We start from the raw sequence: 22774 nt of genomic DNA, 5'->3' as shown, positions 1-22774 counted from the left end.
CAAGATGTTTCAGTTCACCTTTAAGCTTGGAAATGTGAGTTTGGATACTTCTGCTCTGCTACACTGTGTTGGCTTGAGTTCACAAGGTAGTGATGAAACTCATGTAATTTGGAGCATTATGCAGAAATTATGTTGACTGGACCTTAACAAAGGGCATTACATGTTTGCATATTATTTTGTTTGCCCTGCACTTGTCGATACTTGCGGTGCTGCTTGGACGAGACTGGTCAGGTCAACACACTGCACCTGCGGTCGTTCCTAGAGCAAAGCCTGGTAGGTCAGGAGCGCAGTCAGGGAAGGAGAATGCCGTTTCCAACAATTTGTCCAAATGTATTTTACCAATGTGTAATTCATGTGTGTAACTTCGCACACCATAAAATGTGTGGTATGATCCCATATAGTGCCCGGATGTGGGACTAGCTGATAAAGCCACGATTCAGTCAGGAAGGGGAAACCGAAACTTAACTTTTACAAGGTTAATCAATTACCTCTACAGCCTTTCTGTTCTTTAGGCAGAGATCGATTTTGTTGAAAATCTTAACAAAAAAGCTTAACTCAACGTCGAAGAATGCATCAGCAAAGTTACTACACACCGGTAAGTAGCATACCCAGTTTTGCAGCGAAGCAAGCAACTAAAACAAACAAACGTTATGCGTGAATATTTACTGTCAAAGCATGATTTCAACATTATGTATCAAGTAACATTGTGCATCACTATTTTACCCTAAAGTCTAAAGGCACATACCGGTATAGCTATGTGTTCTTCGGCGTTAATGTAGTTTAACATTAACATTTGTTGACATAGACATTTTGGAAGCCTAACGCAGTTAACCTGCAGACCTAGCTAACCTGGCAGAAAAAAATAATGCATTTTGTTTGTGGGGCCATATTAAGAATAAGTGAATTAAACATCCAGTTGCCTTGTTTTCTTTTGGAAGCCTATATGTTTGTTTTTAGTTTAGTCTCTTGAAATGTTTAGTTAGTTGGCCGTACATGTCCCTGTGATAGTCGATTCTTCTTCCTCAGAAAATACCATTTACTGGTACCATCAAGGGTGGTCTTCGCGAGGGAAAGACAATTACTGTCACTGGAAGAGTGCTGCCTGGTGCGGAAAGGTATGGACACTTGACTGGCTTCCAGTGCATAGGGGAATTAACGGAGAAGTAAAGGCCAGTCAGACTACTATAATGTAGGCTCTCTGAAAAACGGATATATGCGCGATAATTGGGAATTGTGAAGTCAACAGTGCAGAAGTAAATTCAGATTGAGATTCACTTTATTTTTCAGTCTTCACTAGGTTTGATCCCAGGAGTTAACACTTTACTAATTAATAAGTAACCTATACATCTGTTAAATGAGTCTTTTGAGGTGAGCATACTAGTAACGTGTTTCTAAGGGGGTGGTGGGCGGACTGTCCATGATTCTGACAGCCCGCTAGAAGGTACAGAGACTGGTGGCGCTGGCCCCAGATTCTAAGGTCTTAAGTTTCGTTTTAGTCTTCAGGTTTTATTACCTACAAAACTGCCCTCATTGCCCTATTCATTCAGCACTCCTTTCCAGAGTAATAATAACCTTGTTTACCATAGTAGTGGCGAAATACAACAGGGCCTACATTCTTAAGGGAACAGGCCTGTAACATGTAGAATACTGTAAGCCCATAATCTTTTTCTATTCCGTGTCGGTAGATTTAATGTGGACTTTCAGTGCGGCTCAGACGTAGCCCTCCACTTCAACCCACGATATGGCGGATTTGGCGGATCCTATGTGGTGTGTAACACGCGTCAAGGATCAAGTTGGGGTAGAGAGGAGCGAACGCAACCATCACCACTTCCTCTCGGGGCCAACTTCACCTTGGTATTCATGACCAACCACGATTCCTATTCTGTTAGTATATAACAATATTTTCTCCTAAAATGAAATACGTTTTAAAAGTATGCTGATAGTTCGCCTGTTTGGCTATAGTTAATGATTTACTTCAACGTTGATTACTGTTTTTCCATTCCATTCACCCAGATTGTTGTGAATGGTGCCCATTTCATGGAATACAAACACCGCATCTCTGCTTCCAGTGTCGGAAACATTTTTGTTAACGGCGGAGTGGAAATACAGTCAATTGCTTTTCAGAATCCCGCTGTAAGCATTTTGATTGGCATATAGACATACAATAGGTATTCCTAGGCTGACTTTTAACAGAATAAAACATTGCTATGTTTTCCAAAGTCATGTGTGACACTTTCCCCCCCTTTTTTTATCTTTATCCTGCACAGTTAAGCCATCCAAACCCTGTGAGTGCTGTAAGTTGCACCTTATCTGTTTTGTGTATAAACAAACTTTTACTGTTACTAGTAAACACCAAATGAATGTAAATTAATAATCTAGTATCAATTAGCTAACGCCAAATTAATGTAAGTCAATAATCCTGTCACATAACAAATTACCTGTTTTATTCTGTTAGCAGAGTTACAGGGGAAGAAATAAATCACGATCCAACAAAGCTGCCTGTGCGGCTGCTTTTGCGCCACCTTCTTTCTCTTCTTTTACCATGGTAGGTCGGCTTAGAGCCGCTCTAACACAAAGCACTTGTTGCTCTCATTGTATGTAACTGCAGAACATGTATAGAAGTGGTGCGTGTTAAAATGTTAAGTTATAACATATCTAAGACAGTTTAGGAACGGTTTGTTATTGCTTCTGTAATACTGGATATTTTGTTGGGAAAACTGTTTAGCTTAATATGACATCGTGCCTTGTAGTGCCATTTTATGAAAGTAAATGTTGATATGACTGGTTGATAAGGCCTTATTTGTCTTGACAGGCACCTCCACCTTACAGCCCTTCTCCATCTTACGTAAGTGCTGTTTAAAACTGATAAGCTGGTGACGGGGATTCTTAGGCCGACACTCTTCTAGACAAAAGACCACGAGGCGAATAGAATATTTCTGGAGGTGTATTTCAAGGTGCTCCTGCAGGGAGTCAATTCCAACATCAAGTAGAGGCAGGCAAAAAGACTGAAGAGGCACCATAGTGTTACAGGTTAAATACCAGTCAATCATGGGAGGATACATTGGGGGTGATAGGTTTGTTACAGGTCAATGTGGGGAAGGGGGCATGTGAGTGGGAGGGGATGTTCCTATGAAGGAACACACACAGGCCCAAAATGGTGGACAATGGATGTGTATTCCTCCACCTGGGGCAGGGAGGATGTCTGCTAGGGGCTTTAAACAAAGGTGTACCAAGACTATTAATAGACATGGCACACACACACACAGGAGAACATGCTTGCAATGCAATGTAAGTCTATAAATTAATGGTAATATCAATTTCCATCAGTCCCCTATTTGAATATGTAAATATTCACATCTTAAGACTTGAACATACAGCTACCACAGGTGCATGAGACTCCCCTCTGCCATGTCCACACCTATGCAATGTTTCTACGCTGGGGATTTGACCCAGAGGCAGGCCTGAGCAGTAACTGGCTTGGAGGGGATGGCGATGACCTTAATACAGAGACGTTCAATTGTCTTGTAGAAGGCTAAGATAACTGTGATAGCCAGGAAGACGCTTACCAGGCCTGATACCGGTGCCCACACTCCCTTGGACGTCTCCAAGGTTATATGGGACGGGCATCAGTGTAACCTGAGGGCATATTCCGGCAGATCCAACAGTTAGTATAATCTAAAGTGTCTGCGTAGTCACCCACCATCCCAACAGCCAAGTTTTCATGGTAGCTATGAGCATAGGCAGGGAGGAGTGCCAAAAGCAACAGACATAAGGGATAATTACTATGGTATTCCATGGCTGACCAGACGTCAAATAAATTAAATATTTGGAAACAAAGGGAGTGAAATAGATGTGGGGAATGTGTCAGACCCCCCTGCATTAAATGGAGGCAAATAATCGCGTCTCTTTTGAGGGTTGGTCACAAAAAGGATGTTAGCCCTTTCTCTCACAGGCAGAAGCGAAACCTCAGTTCTTTTTTTTGAGGGGAAATTCTTCTGCAGCTCTGTGTTGCAGCAGCTCTTATGTTACGCTGTGAGTGATAGTTGCGCATCCACCAACCCAATTTACCAAATTATACCCTTTCCCTGCACAGACTACTATATTGTCATATATGAGCCTAAACATTCAAGGGCAATTCAGTTCATGGAGTGGTAATGCAGGCAATGTCCAGATTGGAGAAGGGGTCGAAGGAAGTCAGTGGTTGATGGTAGGACCTCGTGTAACCGCGCCTTGGGTGTGACTGAGACAGTCAGGGGGTGTTGGTAGAATCCTCCTGGTCTGTGATGTGCTCTCGGGACCCAGATGATGGGGATGGGGTCGGTGCAGCAGCCTGGGTGCATCCATGTCCACTGTATCTGAGGAGACAGGAAACGGGTGACAGTATGCATAGCAGAGGCAGTTGGCAGAGCAGGGCACTGATTGACACAGGCAGATTCACAGGATAATACAGTACATTTCACAATAGACACAGACAACCCATGGGACATGAACATAAAGACGAGCATGGCCATACCAGACCTACTTACACATCAGGTATGACCGTCATAAGTAGTAAGTTAGTACAACATGCAACATTTAGCCGGCGGGTAGTCAAGCAAAACTCTTGGTCTGGGAAAGATGGTACCATTTAGATGTTGATTTCGCCGTGTCCACTAACACTGATGTGGGAGTGGCCAGCAATACTGGAAAAGGTTCCTTAAACTTAGATTGGAGAGGCTTAAGCACGCTGATGTTCTGGACAATTATCATATTACCAATGTTAGCTTTATATTAACATTCCAGATCGAATTGAGTTTTATCATCTGTTGTATGCTGGACGGAAAATGCTTTGGTCATTTTGGAGGGTTACAGAAAGTAATTTCAGACACTAAGTCAGTAACTAATGCAGAGACGCCTATATTGACTGCTATGTCTGCTTGATCGTTCCCCTCTTGTTCCTTGCTATTATTCACTGTGCGGTGGTTTTACATAGTGCCAGTGTCATGCCCGGCTCACAGGCATGCCAAATAAAAGAGAGTCACACAGGATTTAACGCCAAACAGTATGCTTTTATTTAGCAACTAGGGTATATTACCAGGCCAGACTACGGTGAGATGGGGCAGTCAGTGAGTCAGTAAGGTTGTAGTGTATGTATGCATGCTAGGGCAGTAGATGGAATGTTGTATCTCAATAGGTACGGAGCGATGATCATTGCCCAAGACGAGCAGTAGGGAGCAAGGTTTCCACGCGATCTCTCTCTCTCTCTGAATCTCCCATGAAATCCGTGGGCGGTGCTCTTATAGTAGCAGACCCAGGTGTTCCCAATAACGAACGAGCTGGCCACACCTGCGGGGCATCTGTAATACAAAGACAAGTAGCTCTCCCAGCCACCAGAAGAGGCGGGGTCGTCACACCCCCCCCCCCCCCATAAGAAAGGGGTTCTAACCGGAACCACGACAACAAAAATAAACTTTTCCAGAACGGCTGTTCCACCTGTGAGCAACACCCCCCCCTCAACCGCAGCACCAGGATCCTGTTAGTATCCTGCATGAGGAAGAGGAGAGATTAACACCACCCAGAGGCAGGCCTGAGCAGTAACTGGCTTGGAGGGGATGGCGATGACCTTAATACAGAGACGTTCAATTGTCTTGTAGAAGGCTAAGATAACTGTGATAGCCAGGAAGACGCTTACCAGGCCTGATACCGGTGCCCACACTCCCTTGGACGTCTCCAAGGTTATATGGGACGGGCATCAGTGTAACCTGAGGGCATATTCCGGCAGATCCAACAGTTAGTATAATCTAAAGTGTCTGCGTAGTCACCCACCATCCCAACAGCCAAGTTTTCATGGTAGCTATGAGCATAGGCAGGGAGGAGTGCCAAAAGCAACAGACATAAGGGATAATTACTATGGTATTCCATGGCTGACCAGACGTCAAATAAATTAAATATTTGGAAACAAAGGGAGTGAAATAGATGTGGGGAATGTGTCAGACCCCCCTGCATTAAATGGAGGCAAATAATCGCGTCTCTTTTGAGGGTTGGTCACAAAAAGGATGTTAGCCCTTTCTCTCACAGGCAGAAGCGAAACCTCAGTTCTTTTTTTTCATGAGGAAGAGGAGAGATTAACACCACACAAGTAAAAAAAAATAACACCAAGCCACAAGCACCACCCAACAGGGCCTGGGTCGCCCTGATATGCCTGAATCACAGACAACACCTTTCACACCAACATGCCTGATAAAGACACTAACTCACACCCCAGCAGGCCTGATGCACAGACCCTACCTTACTTGCCTGATAAACAGACACTAACTCACACCCCAACAGGACTGATACACAGACCCTACCTTACTTGCCTGATGAACAGACACTAACTCACACCCCAGCATGCCTGACGCACAGACACTACCTTACACACACACACGCCTGATATACAGACACTCCTTCATCTTAACCTGCCGGATCAAACCATGAGACTCTTCCCTCTCCGTCACTGCCACTCACCGAGGGGGAGAACCCACCACCGTGCTTGGAGGAACATCCGACCATACATGCCCACCAGCTAGCCTATTCCCAAGAACAAGCTGGACTCCTTCCACCGGAAACGTCGGGCGCACTGCGAGGCACACTTCCCCCTGCACCAAATCTGAGAACAGCTGCAGTCGGTGCACTGGAGCAGACACCACAGACAATCCCATACTCCGTACCAGTGCCGTCTCGCCAGTATCAGACTGCTCTGAGAAAGGGAGAACTGATGCCAGAATAAATGAACTTAATGCGCCGGTATCTCTTAGGATTTTAACCGGCACCTTCTCACTGTCTCTCGTCAAGGAAACGAAACCGGCTGAGACAAAAGGCAAATAATCACCAGGACCTTTCTCACACACCCGATGAGAATGTTGATCCGGAACCACCCTTACCACTGGAGCGGATAACGCAGCCGACTCTACACTCATCGGTTTACTCCGGTTCTTAAGAGCATAGCAGTCCGCTTTCACATGCCCCTTTTTCCCACAAAAGTGACACACTCTCTCTACGTCACGCCAATTTGCCCCATTCACTTCAGGCATGCCTGACCCCACAGACCAAACTCCACGCCCAACTGCACCTTCCCTAGGCCCACTAGGCACCTTTACCCAGTCACTGCGGTGTGTCAAAGCATACTGATCTGCTAATGCAGCTGCCTCACCCACTGTTTTTGACTGTTGTTCCGTTATATAGGTGGCAATAGGACAGGGAACTGAACTTTTAAACTGTTCCAGTAGGACCAGGTCGCATAACTCCTCAAAGTTTCCTACACTAGAAGCTGTACGCCAATGATTAAAAGTAATCACCAGCTCTCGTGCAAACTCCAGGTAGGACTGCTTGTCCTCTTTCCTACCCTCCCTGAACCGCTGACGATAGGCCTCCGGCACCATCTCATAGACCTTAAGCACCGCCTCCTTCACCGATTTATAACTCACACTATCCGTCACCGACAACGCTGCATATGCCTCCTGCGCCTTCCCGGTCAGTACGCACTGTAACATAACCGTGCGATCCGCACCAGGCCAACCCCTAGCGTCCGCCACTCTTTCAAATAACGAAAAAAAAGTCTCAGGGTCCTTCTCATTAAACTTTGGAACAAGCTTCAAGTTCCCCACCAGATCAAAATGCGGCACCCGGCTATGTGCAGAAACCCTCTCTCCACCTAACGCTTGCATATCTTCCCTGCTCAACCTACCTTCTCTGAGCAAACTCAACTTCTCCCGCTCCAAGCTGATCCTATCCTGCTCTGCCTCGCACTTAATTTTGTCGTGCGCCATTTGCAACAATAGCAACTCCTTCTGTTGTTCAAAAGTTAAACTTGTACTACCAGGAGCATCCCCCACAACGCTTCCTGGTTTACCCGGCAACACTTTCCGCTCCTGCAAGTTCGCCTTCAATATCGATTTTACCGTATCTTTCAGCCTCTTATCACTGATGACTATCTCATAATGGTCTGCAATTTTTAACAGCTGGTCTTTAGTGCAATCCTCTAAAAACAACTCCGATGGAGTCACAAAAAAATCCTCAAGCTGAGACATTTTTCAGTAGTGGACGCGCTGGCTGTAACCCGTAAAAGAAGAGCGTCCCCTCTATCTGCCTAACCCAAATATTAGCTACCTAACTCACCTGGTCTTCATGTGGTTACTCGCGGCGGGTAATTACGCACTCAACACCGCTGGTAAAGGGAAGCGACCAGTCACTGGCAACAACCCTATCACCACGGCGATGCTCCCGAGACAACCGCTCCAGCCGCTTTCACCCCAACACTACTAAAAAAACAAACCAGCGAAACTCAAAGAAGCAACGCTGCTGTGCCTAACAGGGAACAAATAGCTTCAGCTCAACCACAATTACCCCAGCACGTCCACTTACCTTCCCTTGTCCAGTAGTTTTTCCCAACTCGGGCCACAACGAACAACCAGCTAACGTGCACCACCAAAATAACTCTGAATTCAAAACAGGACGAGCCCCCAATTTGTCATGCCCGGCTCACAGGCATGCCAAATAAAAGAGAGTCACACAGGATTTAACGCCAAACAGTATGCTTTTATTTAGCAACTAGGGTATATTACCAGGCCAGACTACGGTGAGATGGGGCAGTCAGTGAGTCAGTAAGGTTGTAGTGTATGTATGCATGCTAGGGCAGTAGATGGAATGTTGTATCTCAATAGGTACGGAGCGATGATCATTGCCCAAGACGAGCAGTAGGGAGCAAGGTTTCCACGCGATCTCTCTCTCTCTCTGAATCTCCCATGAAATCCGTGGGCGGTGCTCTTATAGTAGCAGACCCAGGTGTTCCCAATAACGAACGAGCTGGCCACACCTGCGGGGCATCTGTAATACAAAGACAAGTAGCTCTCCCAGCCACCAGAAGAGGCGGGGTCGTCACACCAGTTTGTGCGGTACTTGTGAAAACAATCGAGTCGTGATTTTGCTGGCGTGACTAATCGGTGTCTGTAGTCGTCAAGTCTGCCAAGTATCCCCTCTTTTTCCAAACAAGGCCATAAGAAAGGACTGTGTGGAAAACATAATCGCTGTTATTTACATTTGTGGTCGGCGCCTGTTGATTCACCATTGCCACCTTTAGGATTTCATTCGTTCTGGCAAGGGGGCTCGACCATGGCTACCAATCAGTGACACAGTAATTTCAGATAAACTAATCTTAACTTTGCGGAGATTCAGTTTGACTCCCGCAGTCGTCGATGCCTTTAAAAGTCAAATTAGGAGTTGGCACATCATGCACTTTGTTTGGGGATGCTATCAATAAATCATCACAATATTGCACAACACTAACAACTGACTTCAGCGACAATTTGATGAATATGGGGATGGATTCAGCAGTAAACGGCAAAGAATGATAAGACCGTTAGATATATCTAAGGCTGAAAACATAATATGACTCGTTAGACTCGTTAAAAGTGCGGAGGGGTCAGGGAAATGTGTGACGATCAACGTGTGGCTGGGGGATGGAGCTGGAGCGCTCACCGATGCCACGTTAGGGTTGCGTTTACCTATGAAGGGGGAGGGCACGCGCAAAGAGGGGGGGGGGGGTCAATTTCATGTACATCAAGCAAAATCTTAGCTTCAATTTGATGGAGAATATCAATACCTATTATGGACCCCTCTTGGCAGGGTCCGGCCCAAAATTGCATAAACCGTGGGGAGATGGGGACTGAGTTGCTGTAACCTGGCCATTTAATTCGCACAAATTGAGTGTTTACATGTATCACTAACCGATGGCTCGGTATCCACGAAAGAGCTGTCCTCCGAGGAGAGCTGGGATAAGGGGACGGGCATCTAAGAGTACTACCTCTGAAGCAGAGGCCACTGATTTTATGCTGGCTGATCTTTACCGTTCATAGCAGCAAAGAATTCGCGCATTTGTTCCATAAGCTTAGCATCCCTGTCAAAGGCCTGTCTACGGTTTGAATTCCGCTTATTACGGTATCCAGGTATCTTATCAGGACATTTGTTAACCCAGTGCCCCTCCTGTTTGCACCCATGGCAGTGTCCTCGCGGAGGGGGGTTGCCATGCGATGTGTTCCCTGCGGGAGTAGACATGGCAGAAGGGGCTGTTAAATTTGCATGGGGATTGGGGACGTTACCTGTAGCACCATCCACCGCAGCTATGCGTGTGGCCGACACCGTTTGATAGTGCCTTTTCTCAGCTAAGCTGATATCACCTCGCTGGCCCCACTGTATGAAGTCAAGCCATCTGTTGATGGGGGGTAGTGTGTTAAAATATAGAGTCTTAAGTTCAGAATTAAGCCCAGAAACTGCAGTATGAATCATCACAGCAGAATCCAGGGTCACAGTCCAATCGCCCTTTACCTCACAGTAATGTCTATGGCGATCTTCAAAACGCTTAACATAATCAAAGAATGGTTCTTTCTCAGCATGCCTAGCTGCATATGAATCAACAACGCTGGCAAGGCCATTTCGAGACAATTCTTGTATATTATCTTTGAAATCTTTAAGACATTTTGCAATAGACTGTGAGTAAGTGTTCACAGTTGGTTCGTGTCCCTGAAACAGTTGAACTGGAGCCATAGGGGGGTTCAAAATCTGCGGACCAGGAACAATGGGAGCGCATGGGAGAGCAGAAACATTACGATAGATAGTGGCATGGGCAGGAGGCGGCGTAATGTCGTTTTGCTTATCAATCAACAGAGCACACAAATACATGCCATATTTTGCCTTTTGCTTTTGGCTCTTTAAACCAGACCACCAGTCCAAACTCTGTCCAATGCCCCACTCGCTACACCATCCATCTCTTTTCATTTTATCGCATCTTTTCAATTGCGTCTCCAGAACAAAGCGTGCCAAAGATACAGTAGTAACAGGAGCAGATTTTAAAGCAGCCATATTAAATCAGACCAAGATTTTGCTTTGACCAGACAACAAAGTTAAACACAACACAGCACGCTTGAAACAGACCGCCAAAAGATTGATTCGCTGTGGTCGTAGTAATAACAATATAGGTCAATTTAGCGAACGGGACTTTTTCCTATGTGCAGAAAATCGCTTGGCAGATGAGAGCTCTCTATCACATTCGTACAGGTCCAACTAGCTACCCCGATTTGAGAGGTTTTTCGATGGGAGACTTATCTCTGTTTTGTATGGCGCGACAACACGGAGCCCACCGAATCTCTCAGACACAGTGTATAGTCTAGACACTAGCGCCTCCCAAATAAGACGGCTGCCGCTGTGCTTTGTATAACACGCGTCTACACCACCTAATGACAAGGTCTGCCGCTGTGCTCGTAAAGCACGCGTCTATAGCGCTGAATAACAATTTTAGCGGGACTATGCTTGGAATTCAATGCCTTTGCGCCGTTCGCCTTAGCGCCGGATGTGTAGAGAGTAAAATGTATCTTTCTCGACTTAATATATATCTATCTTCTCTGTCTCTCACTCTCAAACAATTTTCCGCACATAGAATTAGCGTAAATCGCTTACCTGTCCCGTTCACAATGCCTTAGCGTCGGCTCGGATCCCCTTGCTGTATTCGGATAGATTTCATATCTAACCCGCGCTCGAAGGACCATGTGACGGGGATTCTTAGGCCGACACTCTTCTAGACAAAAGACCACGAGGCGAATAGAATATTTCTGGAGGTGTATTTCAAGGTGCTCCTGCAGGGAGTCAATTCCAACATCAAGTAGAGGCAGGCAAAAAGACTGGAGGCACCACAGTGTTACAGGTTAAATACCAGTCAATCATGGGAGGATACATTGGGGGTGATAGGTTTGTTACAGGTCAATGTGGGGAAGGGGGCATGTGAGTGGGAGGGGATGTTCCTATGAAGGAACACACACAGGCCCAAAATGGTGGACAATGGATGTGTATTCCTCCACCTGGGGCAGGGAGGATGTCTGCTAGGGGCTTTAAACAAAGGTGTACCAAGACTATTAATAGACATGGCACACACACACACAGGAGAACATGCTTGCAATGCAATGGAAGTCTATAAATGAATGGTAATATCAAGTTCCATCACTGGCATACTGGCATACTGGCATAAATGGACATAATAGCATAACTCTGTACTACCCATTTTCAAGAGGCAGGAACTTTGTTTTGACACATTTTACATCTGTTGGAACATTTGTTTATTTACAAAACCTACACAGATTGTTCCATACAAGACTGTTATTCAAGGCGGATTGTATCCTGGGAAGACCATCACCATCCAAGGCATTCCAATCCAACCAGCTAACGGGTGAGTACTCTGCTGGGTGAATAAGCTAACAGGTGTGTACTCGGGTGTGTACTCTGCTGGGTGAACAAGCTAACAGGTGTGTACTCAGGTGTGTACTCTGCTGGGTGAACAAGCTAACAGGTGTGTACTCGGATGTGTACTCTGCTGGGTGAACAAGCTAACAGGTGTGTACTCGGGTGTGTACTCTGCTGGGTGAACAAGCTAACAGGTGTGTACTCGGGTGTGTACTCTGCTGGGTGAACAAGCTAACAGGTGTGTACTCGGGTGTGTACTCTGCTGGGTGAACAAGCTAACAGGTGTGTACTCGGGTGTGTACTCTGCTGGGTGAACAAGCTAACAGGTGTGTACTCGGGTGTGTACCCTGCTGGGTGAACAAGCTAACGGTGAGTACTCGGGTGTGTACATATTTGTTTGTTATAACAAATATTGGGATTGCACTGACCAGGATGTCCTTGCTAGCATGCATTGTCATATTATTGGGATCAATCTATATATATATATATATATATATATATATATATATTGTATATATAAAACATGGGCTGTAAAAAAAAAACAGGAAACACAGCCAGTGTGATAAACACCTCATGATCTCATTGCAGGTTCATCATAAACCTGCGTTCAAACTCGGGAATAGCCATCCACTTCAACCCCAGGTTCAAAGAGAATACCGTGGTGCGCAATAGTCACATGGATAATAAGTGGGGGTCCGAGGAAAGGTCCGGTGGGATGCCCTTTCACTGTGGACAGCCATTCACGGTAGCCTCTTCACTGGTTATACCTGCTCATGTAACAAGAAACTAAGATGAAATACTTAACATACATCATGTGGTGTTGAATGTGTAATCTCCTCACAATACTGTTTTTGATCTTTTGGAAGAAAACAAAAAAAAAGCAGGCAAGGACGGTGCATTTTTCATACATTGTTGTATTGCCATATCATTTACGGCCATACATTTGAATGATTTAAAAGGAGGAAGAGAGAGAGGTCAACGTTTTGAAACGAAGTGTGGATTTCAGCTCTGATTTAAAGTGAAACTTTCATAATATATGTACTACCTTTGCATCAAAATAAGACCATAAAAAACGATATAATATAAAATGATATGATGATTGAAAACAGCAATGTTGTCAGCTGGAGTAATAACATCTGTCTTCATCACAGGTGGCATTTGTGTGTGACACCCAATGCTTCAGGATCATTGTCAACAGTATCCAGATGTTCACCTACAACCACCGTCACTTGAGCCACCAGCAGACTGACATTGTGGAGGTCACTGGGGATGTGAGCCTGTCCTCTGTGCAAGTTTGAGGTCTATGCTGAACCACAGCACCCTTTGAAATCCTTGGTGTTGTATCCCTACTTAATTACCTTACAGCTGAATCTTACGTAGTCCTGCTAGGTCATATGTGATGGCAGCTCTTTAGGAAGAAAGTGTATATCTGTAGAAAATTAATTGAAATTTAAATGGAATCATTATCTATTATTTTCTTGTCAATCCATAATTATTTCATCCTATACTCAAACAAAGCCGAGCTGCTTGAATTTTTGCGCTAGCAGTAGTATAAAGTCACCCAACGGCAATGTGAAAGACTGGTGGAGAGCATGCCAAGACACATGAAAGTGTATCAAGGTAAATCAAGGTTATTCCACCAAATATGGATTTCTGAACTCTTCCTAAGTTAAAACATTAGTATTGTGCTGTTTAAAAATGAATTTGAGCTTGTTTTCTTTGCAAGAAAACAAGATGTACAGTACTCAATTCAATATTACATTTAATAGAGAAAATAGATAGTCTTTGTTGTTGTTGTTGTTTTTTTACAAAGGTTAATCGGACATGACACCACTTGTAACTCTACAGTATTTAATTTTAGATAAGAACGAGAGATGTTGTTCTTGCAAATCTGTAGGAAATCATGTCAGTCTGAATAGAATGCCTTTACAGTTTTCCCCCCCCTTGGACTATTAGTCATGGTGGGTTAACGTAAATGGCCTCTAGGGGGCAGTGTATGCTTATTTGTTTAGAACGTGCCAGTAACCCAGGTAGGCCGATACGCTAAAATATGATCCGTTTTAGGATTCCCTAATGGACATGTTTTTCATACAATGCATGCTTGTATATTTGAATGCAGATTTCACAGGCATATAAAGTTGGCCATTGTCATATATTTCAAGATAATGAACATTTCCAAGTGTACTTGCATATGGGGAATAATATAATAATTTGTTACAGTAAATCATTCACTGGAAAACGTAAAGTGTGTCAGTGTTCATGTACTGCCCCTTGTCCTAGAAGTAGGTTTGTTTTCTGTGGAACACAAAAAATGGTAACCAGTCACCAACGTCTTTTTGTCAAATCCTCTCAACTTCTGAAACTGACCACAAAAATGGACCATACATAGCATGATCCCTTTTCTCCTCGTCTTGTCAATCCATGCAGTAGGGTAAAGAGTGGAATGGACAAAAAAGAATGGTTTCGTATTTTACCAAAAAGCTTTTAATCTCGCTGTGAATTATAAACGGCCACAGACGATGTAATAAAGCCACAGACAGGAGATAATGACAGGAATTTTCATTTGTGACTAAACTATGCCTTCAAGAGGCTCATGATATTGACATTTGCTCTTCACCGGTTGAGTAAAACAAGTCAGTCAAATTATTATTATCCTTGTAGTCTGTGAGCAGCTCTTAAACCACCTTTACCTCCAGTATGATGGGTAACTCATTGAACAACCCTTATATAAAACATGTGATAGCCTATGCTTCCCACTGGTCGTAAAACTCTTGATTGTTCCAGACTCAAATAGGAAGCAACAAATCACTCTTTCTTTGGGTTTTTTCATGCAAGCATTCTGAATTGATTTCATTTTGGGCCATGTGATGAGAAAATTACGCACGACCATAGACTGATTGACGGGGAATTTGTATGACCTATTTTACCCAATGAGCGAACACACACTAAACAAGATATTTCCCATATTGGTTTTGTAACACTGACACAGGAGAATGACTACATTTGCGAAGGTTTACTGTTATATCGAAGTGAAATAGCCTACAAAATGCGTCATGCCCGATATAGTCCACATAGAGAATGGAGGGAGAGAAGTTAAACTCGGATGTATGCCGTTTTAGCCTACAGTCTGGTATAGTCAGTTTTGAAACTTTTGGCACCTCTTGTACAATTACATGAATTTCAAGCCAAACCTACTCAGTAGCGAAATGCCACAAACTCATCATTCAATGAGTGTTGTAGGCTACTCTCTAAACTCTCAAGAACTGGCAGCGTTCCACTGATCCGGATAACAGCCCCTATAAGCACATTATTCAGATCAGGGAGGTAATGACGTTAATTGTAGCAACACGGGGCAAAGTAACATGAATGAAAACACACATACACACGCACACACACCTTCTTTTCGGGTATTCATTCTCTCGCACTCTGCATACACTAGTTATGAGGCAACGCAGGCGCAGTAGTTGTCCATCACAGCAGCTTCACTGCTGTGTGTCGCTGCCTGGAAAGGAGGATTTAAACTTCCGGCACTGTCATGGCGGCGTGGTGGTGTTTCTGATTGAGAAACGAGAGAACAACAAACCACCCCCACCTCTTGGTGCTTTTATCAGTAATCAAGGATTTATCATTCGCAATTGAGAAGAAATACATAATTCGCTGGGGGATAACAAGAAGCCTGTCGCGGCAGCGTCTTGGCCCGCTATGGCGGCGCATAAACCCGTAGAATGGGTTCAGGCCGTAATTAATAGATTTGACGATCAGGTATGTATAACCTACAAGATATTTGTAAATGCTATAATGTGTTTGTGGCTTGTGGACTATATTACACTTTGTAGGCTGTTGCTGAATTTGTGACATCCGTGTAGTTTGGTAGCTATAGGTCGGCTATGTTTCGATATGCTAGGATTGCGGATTGCGATTTGATAGCTCGTTTGCCCACCACCACTCCTGTGCAGGACTGCATCAGGCAAAACAAGAGAGCCTGCTAACGTTAGTTCTACTTAAAGGACAAGACTGAGACATCAGACATCTAACTTATATTACGAGCCACACAGGTGACTCTTTATCGTTTATGCAGGGGAGCACAAACGAAAATCGCAGGCTTTGTTAGATTGACGATGTCAAAAAGGAACTCTGTGACACAAAGGCATCGAGGCATTCTGGTATTCGGCTAGATTCACACAGCATCAACCCACCTCAGATGTTCGGCTAACTGGCGTGCCAGCGCTAACTACCCAGCCTCCCGGACTCAATCGCCCAGGTGCCGAAGTGAATGGTTAACGGCATCTGGCTATGCTTCGTTACGTCTGACTGAATAGTTATATTTCAGTTCAAACGTCCACTGCAAGCTGTCTATTCTCACGCATTCAAGTGCTACGGCTAGCTGGTAGTTTACTCTACTCATTTCTGTATACATAGATTAGCTAATCAGTACAAATAATTGCACGATTTAGGTTTAGTGCATTGAACCGGGAAATGCTTAGTTTGGTCATGATTACATGAATATCATGCTGTCAATGTCTGAGACAATCACAACAGCTGATCCTATGTGTAAATAAAAACAATGATCCTCTAATTGTGACAGGTTGAGTCCATTGCTACTGCCTTCCTGATTAGGCCGTACCACATGCCACCTTCTTCATGTAATGTAGACAAGATGTGACTCAGTAGGCTACCACCTTAAACTCAAAACGTCATAAATTGTGTAGGCTGTTAAATTCTATGTGCAGGACGATTTCCGATCACGTGCAGTATTAGCCATGTTTGAAGGCAAAGTCCACATATTGACTTTTACATTTACAGCTAACTGACTGTTGTTAATCTGCCTTCACATTATGTTGACCGTTATCAAATTAGATACTATGGGAAGAAATGTCTCTGAGACACTCCTGGTCTTGGTAATCATCAACTAAAACGTTCCAATCGGTACAAGCTGTTGAAACCATTGAGGAAACTTGGAAAGAGAATGGTCTTCCCTGGAAAGACAGAATGGAAGCTGAAGAATTGGTCACGTTGCAAGTTAAACGTTCACTGTTGCCCAGACTAAGCAGCTGTCACAGAAAGTCCTTGTTTTCCCATTCATGAAATAAGCCAAAGTAGAGTTCTGTCTCCGCATAAAGAGGCATCCAAATCCATTGCACTTGGGCCTGTCTCTGCCCTGTAATGGTTGACTGTTGATGTTTCAAGTGTGCTTAGCAGTAGCTATACCTTATCAGTATGTGTGAGGGTTTGTAAGAGGAGATGCATAGTTATACCTGTGCAGTGCTTTGCTACACACCCTGGCGGTCTGTTCAAATCTGGTTTTAGGTCTACAACGTTTACAGGTTTACTTGAAATTGAATAATTGTGAAAATGACTTGTTGCGTTTATATTAAGAATGATAAACGTGATTTAAACTTGTTGACGATAGAAATGTATGAATTTGGGAAAAGTTTTGATGCGTTTGAGGTGTAGTCCTATGCATGTATGTAATGCGGAAAAGTTTAGCTGCTAGTCTATGCCTGAGTACGCCATGGAGATAAGTGTTGGTGTGTGTTAGGTTTAGTTGTAGAATATGACTACTGTTGTGCTGTTTGATTCCTGCCTTCTGCCATGCACACGAAGGGCTGTTTGGCGTAACCTGTATCTCTTACTTACCAGGCTAGGAGAAAAGCCATAGCAGGCCCCATTCAGAACTCTTCTCACCGCCTGCCATTGTAGAAGCTTCTACATCATCAGCTCAACGGTTAACTTCAAAATTTCAGTCACGTGAAGCTGGTCATGAAGTGCTGCAGTGTCATGGTGTACAGGGCTGTTTGGTACAGTGGCCAGTGCCACAGTGGATCTCAGAGTGCTGTTTCTCAGCCATTCAAGTCTTTGCTTCTTATTGACAGATTTATTTATTTGATGTACCAATGAGATTAAGTGTGTTTTAACTTAACGGCCAAAGCACCAGGAGACATTTAAGCTTCCTTGCCAGCCTGCTGGTCCCCCATGACGGAGGTTTCCGGATCATGTCCACTAAGGCCTCCTGCAATGCTGTGAGAGCTACACTGGCTTACCTGACTTGTGCTTTTAGTTACACTGTTTGCTTGACTTGACTTGACTTGACTTGAGGCTTGACTTCAAAGCCTCATTTTTGTCCCGTTCTCCGTTTTAAGTGACATAAGTAGCAGTGACGTGCGGTGATGTCAGTAAGAGGGTAGGCACTGAGTTATGAAAGCCAGATTACCTAATTTATTGTTTAGGCTAATAGGCTACATCAAAACAGTACGCACACGCACGGTCGATATCAAGAAATTTCCAATCAGGATGACACATCATCGCACATGTACGCACGCACGCACACACACCAGTTAATGTCCAGCATCAAAATGCAACCATTTTTATTCTTAATTATTGCACAGCGGAAATTATGTTTGTCAGTCAGCAACAATGAGAACACACACTGCTCAATTGAATATGAAGGCAAATGGCTTGCAGTCGGCATTAATTCAACCACACGTATCAATTCAAAATTAAGCCCAAAATAGTTTCTGACTCACCAATCGGTATATTATTTGTACATAAAATCCATCCGCCGCTCTTTCCTCGTGAAGACGTCGATCACAGCGTTGTAAAACTCCTCTTTACGGGCCTTCAGTTTGCATAGTCTCTGGCTCTCAATTGATAGAATGGCAAGGGCTGAAAGACGCAGTAGTTCATGTAAGGTTGGCGTAGGCCTCCCTCTTGCTAGTAACTCATGTTTTCCATTAAAATCGAGCTTGGAGAAATTTCTCAGTTCTATGATATTGGCAGATACCGCTGCTGTCATTTTGACTTTGAATTTCGCGGGGATTACGCTTAGCTGGTGTGATGACGTCAGCTGCGCAAATGTCCAGCAATATCTCGATTTTAATTGGTCCATGTTTGATACGTAACGTATATGATTACTGGCATAACATATTTACGTGCAAAGGCACAGCAGAGTTGTGCTTTTCGACGTACATGTTAAAGAATACAGGATCAAAGTGCGCATGCGCAACATGAGTTTTTCATTGTCGTCCGCAATGAATGGACAGTAAAAGCACTGCTTATTCTACCATTTTTTTTGGATTTGATTATGCGTAACTGCTACATTTGTCATTGTAACGTCTAAACGATTGGAATAACACACATATTGCATATATAAATCACAAGAATAATCAGTAAAAATACAAATACAAGTTTATTAAATACAATTATTTAATAAACATTTTTACGTTTGAATTTTGGCTGAATTTTGAATCTGACTGCACGTCACTGATAAGTAGTATGGGTGAGCTAAATCTCAGTTGTACAAGGACCCTCTTTGACCATTCTGGAGTCTTTGTGGGGGAATGTCACTAACAGCAATTAAACAGAATTGTAATTGAGATTAAAGATATCGCTCATTGCTAAACCCAGTTAAACTTGAAGATAATCACTAAATAGGATTCTGTGTGTGTGTAGTGCCTTAAGCCTGCTTTCAGCTCGCCTCCTTAACTCTACACCAAGCATGTGCATTAGCACTTGATACCGATCAGTTCTAGAGAACTATGTCTGCACTAGTGTCTTACACTCCGTTCTCGCTTTTATTATTCAGACATCACTGATGATCTCAGCACTAAGGATTATTTCATACACCGTCTCTTGAAATGCAATCAATAAAGGCACTGAAATCATCAGTGGCATTGTCTAAATGTGGCACCATGTATTCAGAGGCCTATGCTTCGACCCTAAGTAAGTCATCTGTGAAGCAGCCGCAGTCTGTCTCTCTCGGGGGATTGTGAAGATTCACATGGGCAAGCCAATGTCAAGTGTGTTCTTCCGATTGGCAGTCTGCTTCCCTGCCTTTAATATCTGTTGCCAGATCACCTGAATTCTAGAATTCATGTTCTAAATTCTGGATTCTGGATTCTGAGTTCTGAAGAACAGTTAGAAGGTGGGAACTCTCTCTCTCTCTCTCTCTCTTCCGGTTTGTAACCTCTGCTGCTCTTATAAGCTCTGACCTGGCCAGTCAAGGCCAGCCGACTGAGAGGCTCTGTGAATGCAGTCTTGGAAGAGGCCTCATAAATATCTGTGTCTGAGTGAGTGTGTGTGTGTGTGTGTGTGTGTGTGTGTGTGTGTGTGTGTGTTTTCAAGCCCCTTTTCCCCCATACACACCCTCTGTCTGACTGCCGTGGCTCCTCCCACGTGCTGGTGGTGTGTCCTGCAGTGTTGGGGCGGTGGACGAGGGGATGTGGACTCTTCCTGTCTCCCCACCGGGTGGCCCAAAGCTGCCACACACACACACACACACACACACACACACACACACACACACACACACACACACACACACACGGAAAAAGGCCTCGTAGGGTGACCCACGGAGGAATTTCAGAGTGTGGCGAGAAACAAAGTACCCTGTGTGTCCACTGACTTGTTGTGTGTGTGTGTGTGTGTGGATGTGGAGATGTGGATGCAGGCTTCAACAGTCTGTGCTGTGTCTCTGTGTGTGTGAGAGAGAAAGCCAGAAAGAAAGAGGGGCAAGGAGAGGTTTGGTCAGGGGATTTTTATTTACACAATTTCCTTCTCATGTTGGAGTGAGTAACGCAGTCTCTATCTTACAATCCTGTGAGTGTGTGTGTGTGTTTGTTTGTGCGCGCGCGCAGACAGGCAGTCCGTCCATCACACATGCGTGTTCGTACTGAAACACACCGTTTGCCCAGCTGGTAGGCTTCTCTTTTGGCCCGCCCGAGACGTCCAGGTGTGGCTGATGGTACGGTCCAGGTGAGGCTGATGGTACGGTCCCAAAACGACTAGACTTGGGGAACGGGAAGGAAGCTTTTTCTCCTCTGGTCCATTAGCATGCATATGTTCCTCAGTGCACACAGTCCACTGCAGGTGTGCAGATGGACACAGAGGCTTGGGTGAGGCCCAAAGGCTTCTTTGTTTCCCATTTGTGTGTGTGTGTGTTTGCATTCATCTAGAAATTCCTCCGTGGGTCTCCCTGCGCGGCCTTTTCTGTGTGTGTGTTTGGTGTGTGTGTGTTTGCATTCGCGCCTGAGACCTGCGTGGGTAGGGGATAGTCCTTAGTGAGGGCCGTGGACCCCAACGGTTTTCCGGTGGTCAGCCTCTTCCTGCCTTTTATTGTTCCACTGTCTCAGTCCAGCTGCAGAAGTGGGCTTTTTATTTCATGGAACCACGCAGCACTATGTTCTCCACAGTTCTCTTTGCTCTCCGGTTCCTGAGAACCAACCCTGTCCCTGGCCAATGTCCAGACAAAGCCACACGGGGACCAAAGCATTAAAACTCTAGAGTCCAGTGACTAAGTGATATGTGATGGGTGATATATGTACCAATGCACTGATAATGATATATCTGGTGTTGATTGCTTGACATATCACTACATACCAACGAATGAGAACTTCTTAATGTTATGTTAGCTTTGCTTTTACCAGTGTGTCAATGTTGTGGATTATGCCTGCACACATTTTGATGTCCTCTTCTGATCTTCTTCTTCTTCTTCTTCTCCTATCTAGCTTCCGGTCAAAGTGGGCCAACAGAACACTCACTCCAAAGTCAGCACTGAGCACAATAAGGAATGCCTCATCAACGTCTCCAAGTACAAGTTCTCACTGGTCATCAGCGGCCTGACCAACATACTGAAGATGTCAACAACATGGTGAGGAGCCTCTCCCAGGAGTCACTGATGTCCAGCTCTAAGGCTCTAGGGCTGATGTCAGCTCTGATACGGTCTACCTTTCTGCCCTTGTTCCTCTCAGTGTTAGTCAGCTTTAATCACCATAGTGGGTTTCCATTAGAAAAAGCACACAACTTTTGGCACCACTTACTTTAGCCTAGCCCTTGTTACAAGTACTGTTCAGTGCTCTTGGTTATGTTGTATTTATTATATTATTATATTTATTATACAGGGTAATAAAGAGTAATGTAGTGTTTGATACTGGTGTAATGACTATATACAGTACCAACTATATATTATAACATGCATAGTGTTGGATTATTGTCCTGGTGGCACAGGCCTGTTGGCCTTAAAACTAGTGTTGGAGTTGGGATGAGAGTTATGTTTAAGACTACGTAATTACAGAGGATCAGTATACCGTCACACACAGGATGTTGACGTGTTATATGAGATGGTATAGTTACAATGAAACGAGGGCCGTGTAATATAAACATTAATAGCTAAGAACGTCGCCTACTTAAACAAACAATAACAGTAATAAGGAAAGGCAGAGGAAACAGGAAGTGTTTACCAGTCTTCTCATTAATACAGTGGTTCATCATGAAATAAGAAACTGATCGAGTGATTCCTCTTAGGGCATGATACAGCATTGTCAGGAATGGGAAAGGATGTCTTTTACTCTGTGTGTCTGTATAACATAACAGCATGAATGTGTGTCTGTAACGTAACAACATGAATGTGTGTCTATATAACGTAACAATATGAATGTGTGTCTGTGTAATGTAACAACATGAATGTGTGTGTGTAATGTAGCGGCGTGAATGTGTATATGTGCAACATAACAACATGAATGTGTTTCTGTGT

The 22774-nt window shown here is 44.2% G+C and overlaps 2 protein-coding genes across 5 annotated transcripts in view; both read left to right on the top strand.

Moving 5' to 3' along the window:
• The first annotated feature begins 314 nt into the window (after positions 1-314).
• Positions 315-14491, top strand: LOC122129258 (galectin-9-like). Of its 4 annotated transcripts, none has more exons than XM_042704248.1 (10): positions 315-595; positions 1027-1115; positions 1686-1854; positions 2014-2133; positions 2268-2294; positions 2456-2545; positions 2813-2845; positions 12144-12232; positions 12835-12991; positions 13398-14491. In XM_042704248.1, exons 1-10 carry the CDS (start codon positions 569-571, stop codon positions 13542-13544), a joined length of 948 nt encoding a protein of 315 aa, XP_042560182.1. In that variant the 5' UTR covers positions 315-568; the 3' UTR covers positions 13545-14491. The 4 variants fall into 4 exon arrangements, with proteins under 4 accessions (XP_042560182.1, XP_042560181.1, XP_042560179.1 ...); XM_042704247.1 differs by having other exon boundaries at positions 319-595; positions 1686-1884; positions 2268-2285; XM_042704245.1 differs by having other exon boundaries at positions 320-595; positions 1686-1884.
• Positions 14492-15225: 734 nt separating this feature from the next.
• Positions 15226-22774, top strand: part of LOC122129257 (neurofibromin-like) — a 66217-nt gene continuing 58668 nt past the window's right edge. Inside the window, 3 exon segments of the mRNA XM_042704244.1 lie at positions 15226-16008; positions 21750-21876; positions 21879-21892. Coding sequence (XP_042560178.1) covers positions 15949-16008; positions 21750-21876; positions 21879-21892 — 201 coding nt within the window. The 5' untranslated portion in view covers positions 15226-15948.

This window comes from Clupea harengus, unplaced genomic scaffold (genome assembly GCF_900700415.2).
Source record: "Clupea harengus unplaced genomic scaffold, Ch_v2.0.2, whole genome shotgun sequence".
Lineage (NCBI taxonomy): Eukaryota > Metazoa > Chordata > Actinopteri > Clupeiformes > Clupeidae > Clupea > Clupea harengus.
This window is presented reverse-complemented; position numbering and strand designations above follow the sequence as displayed.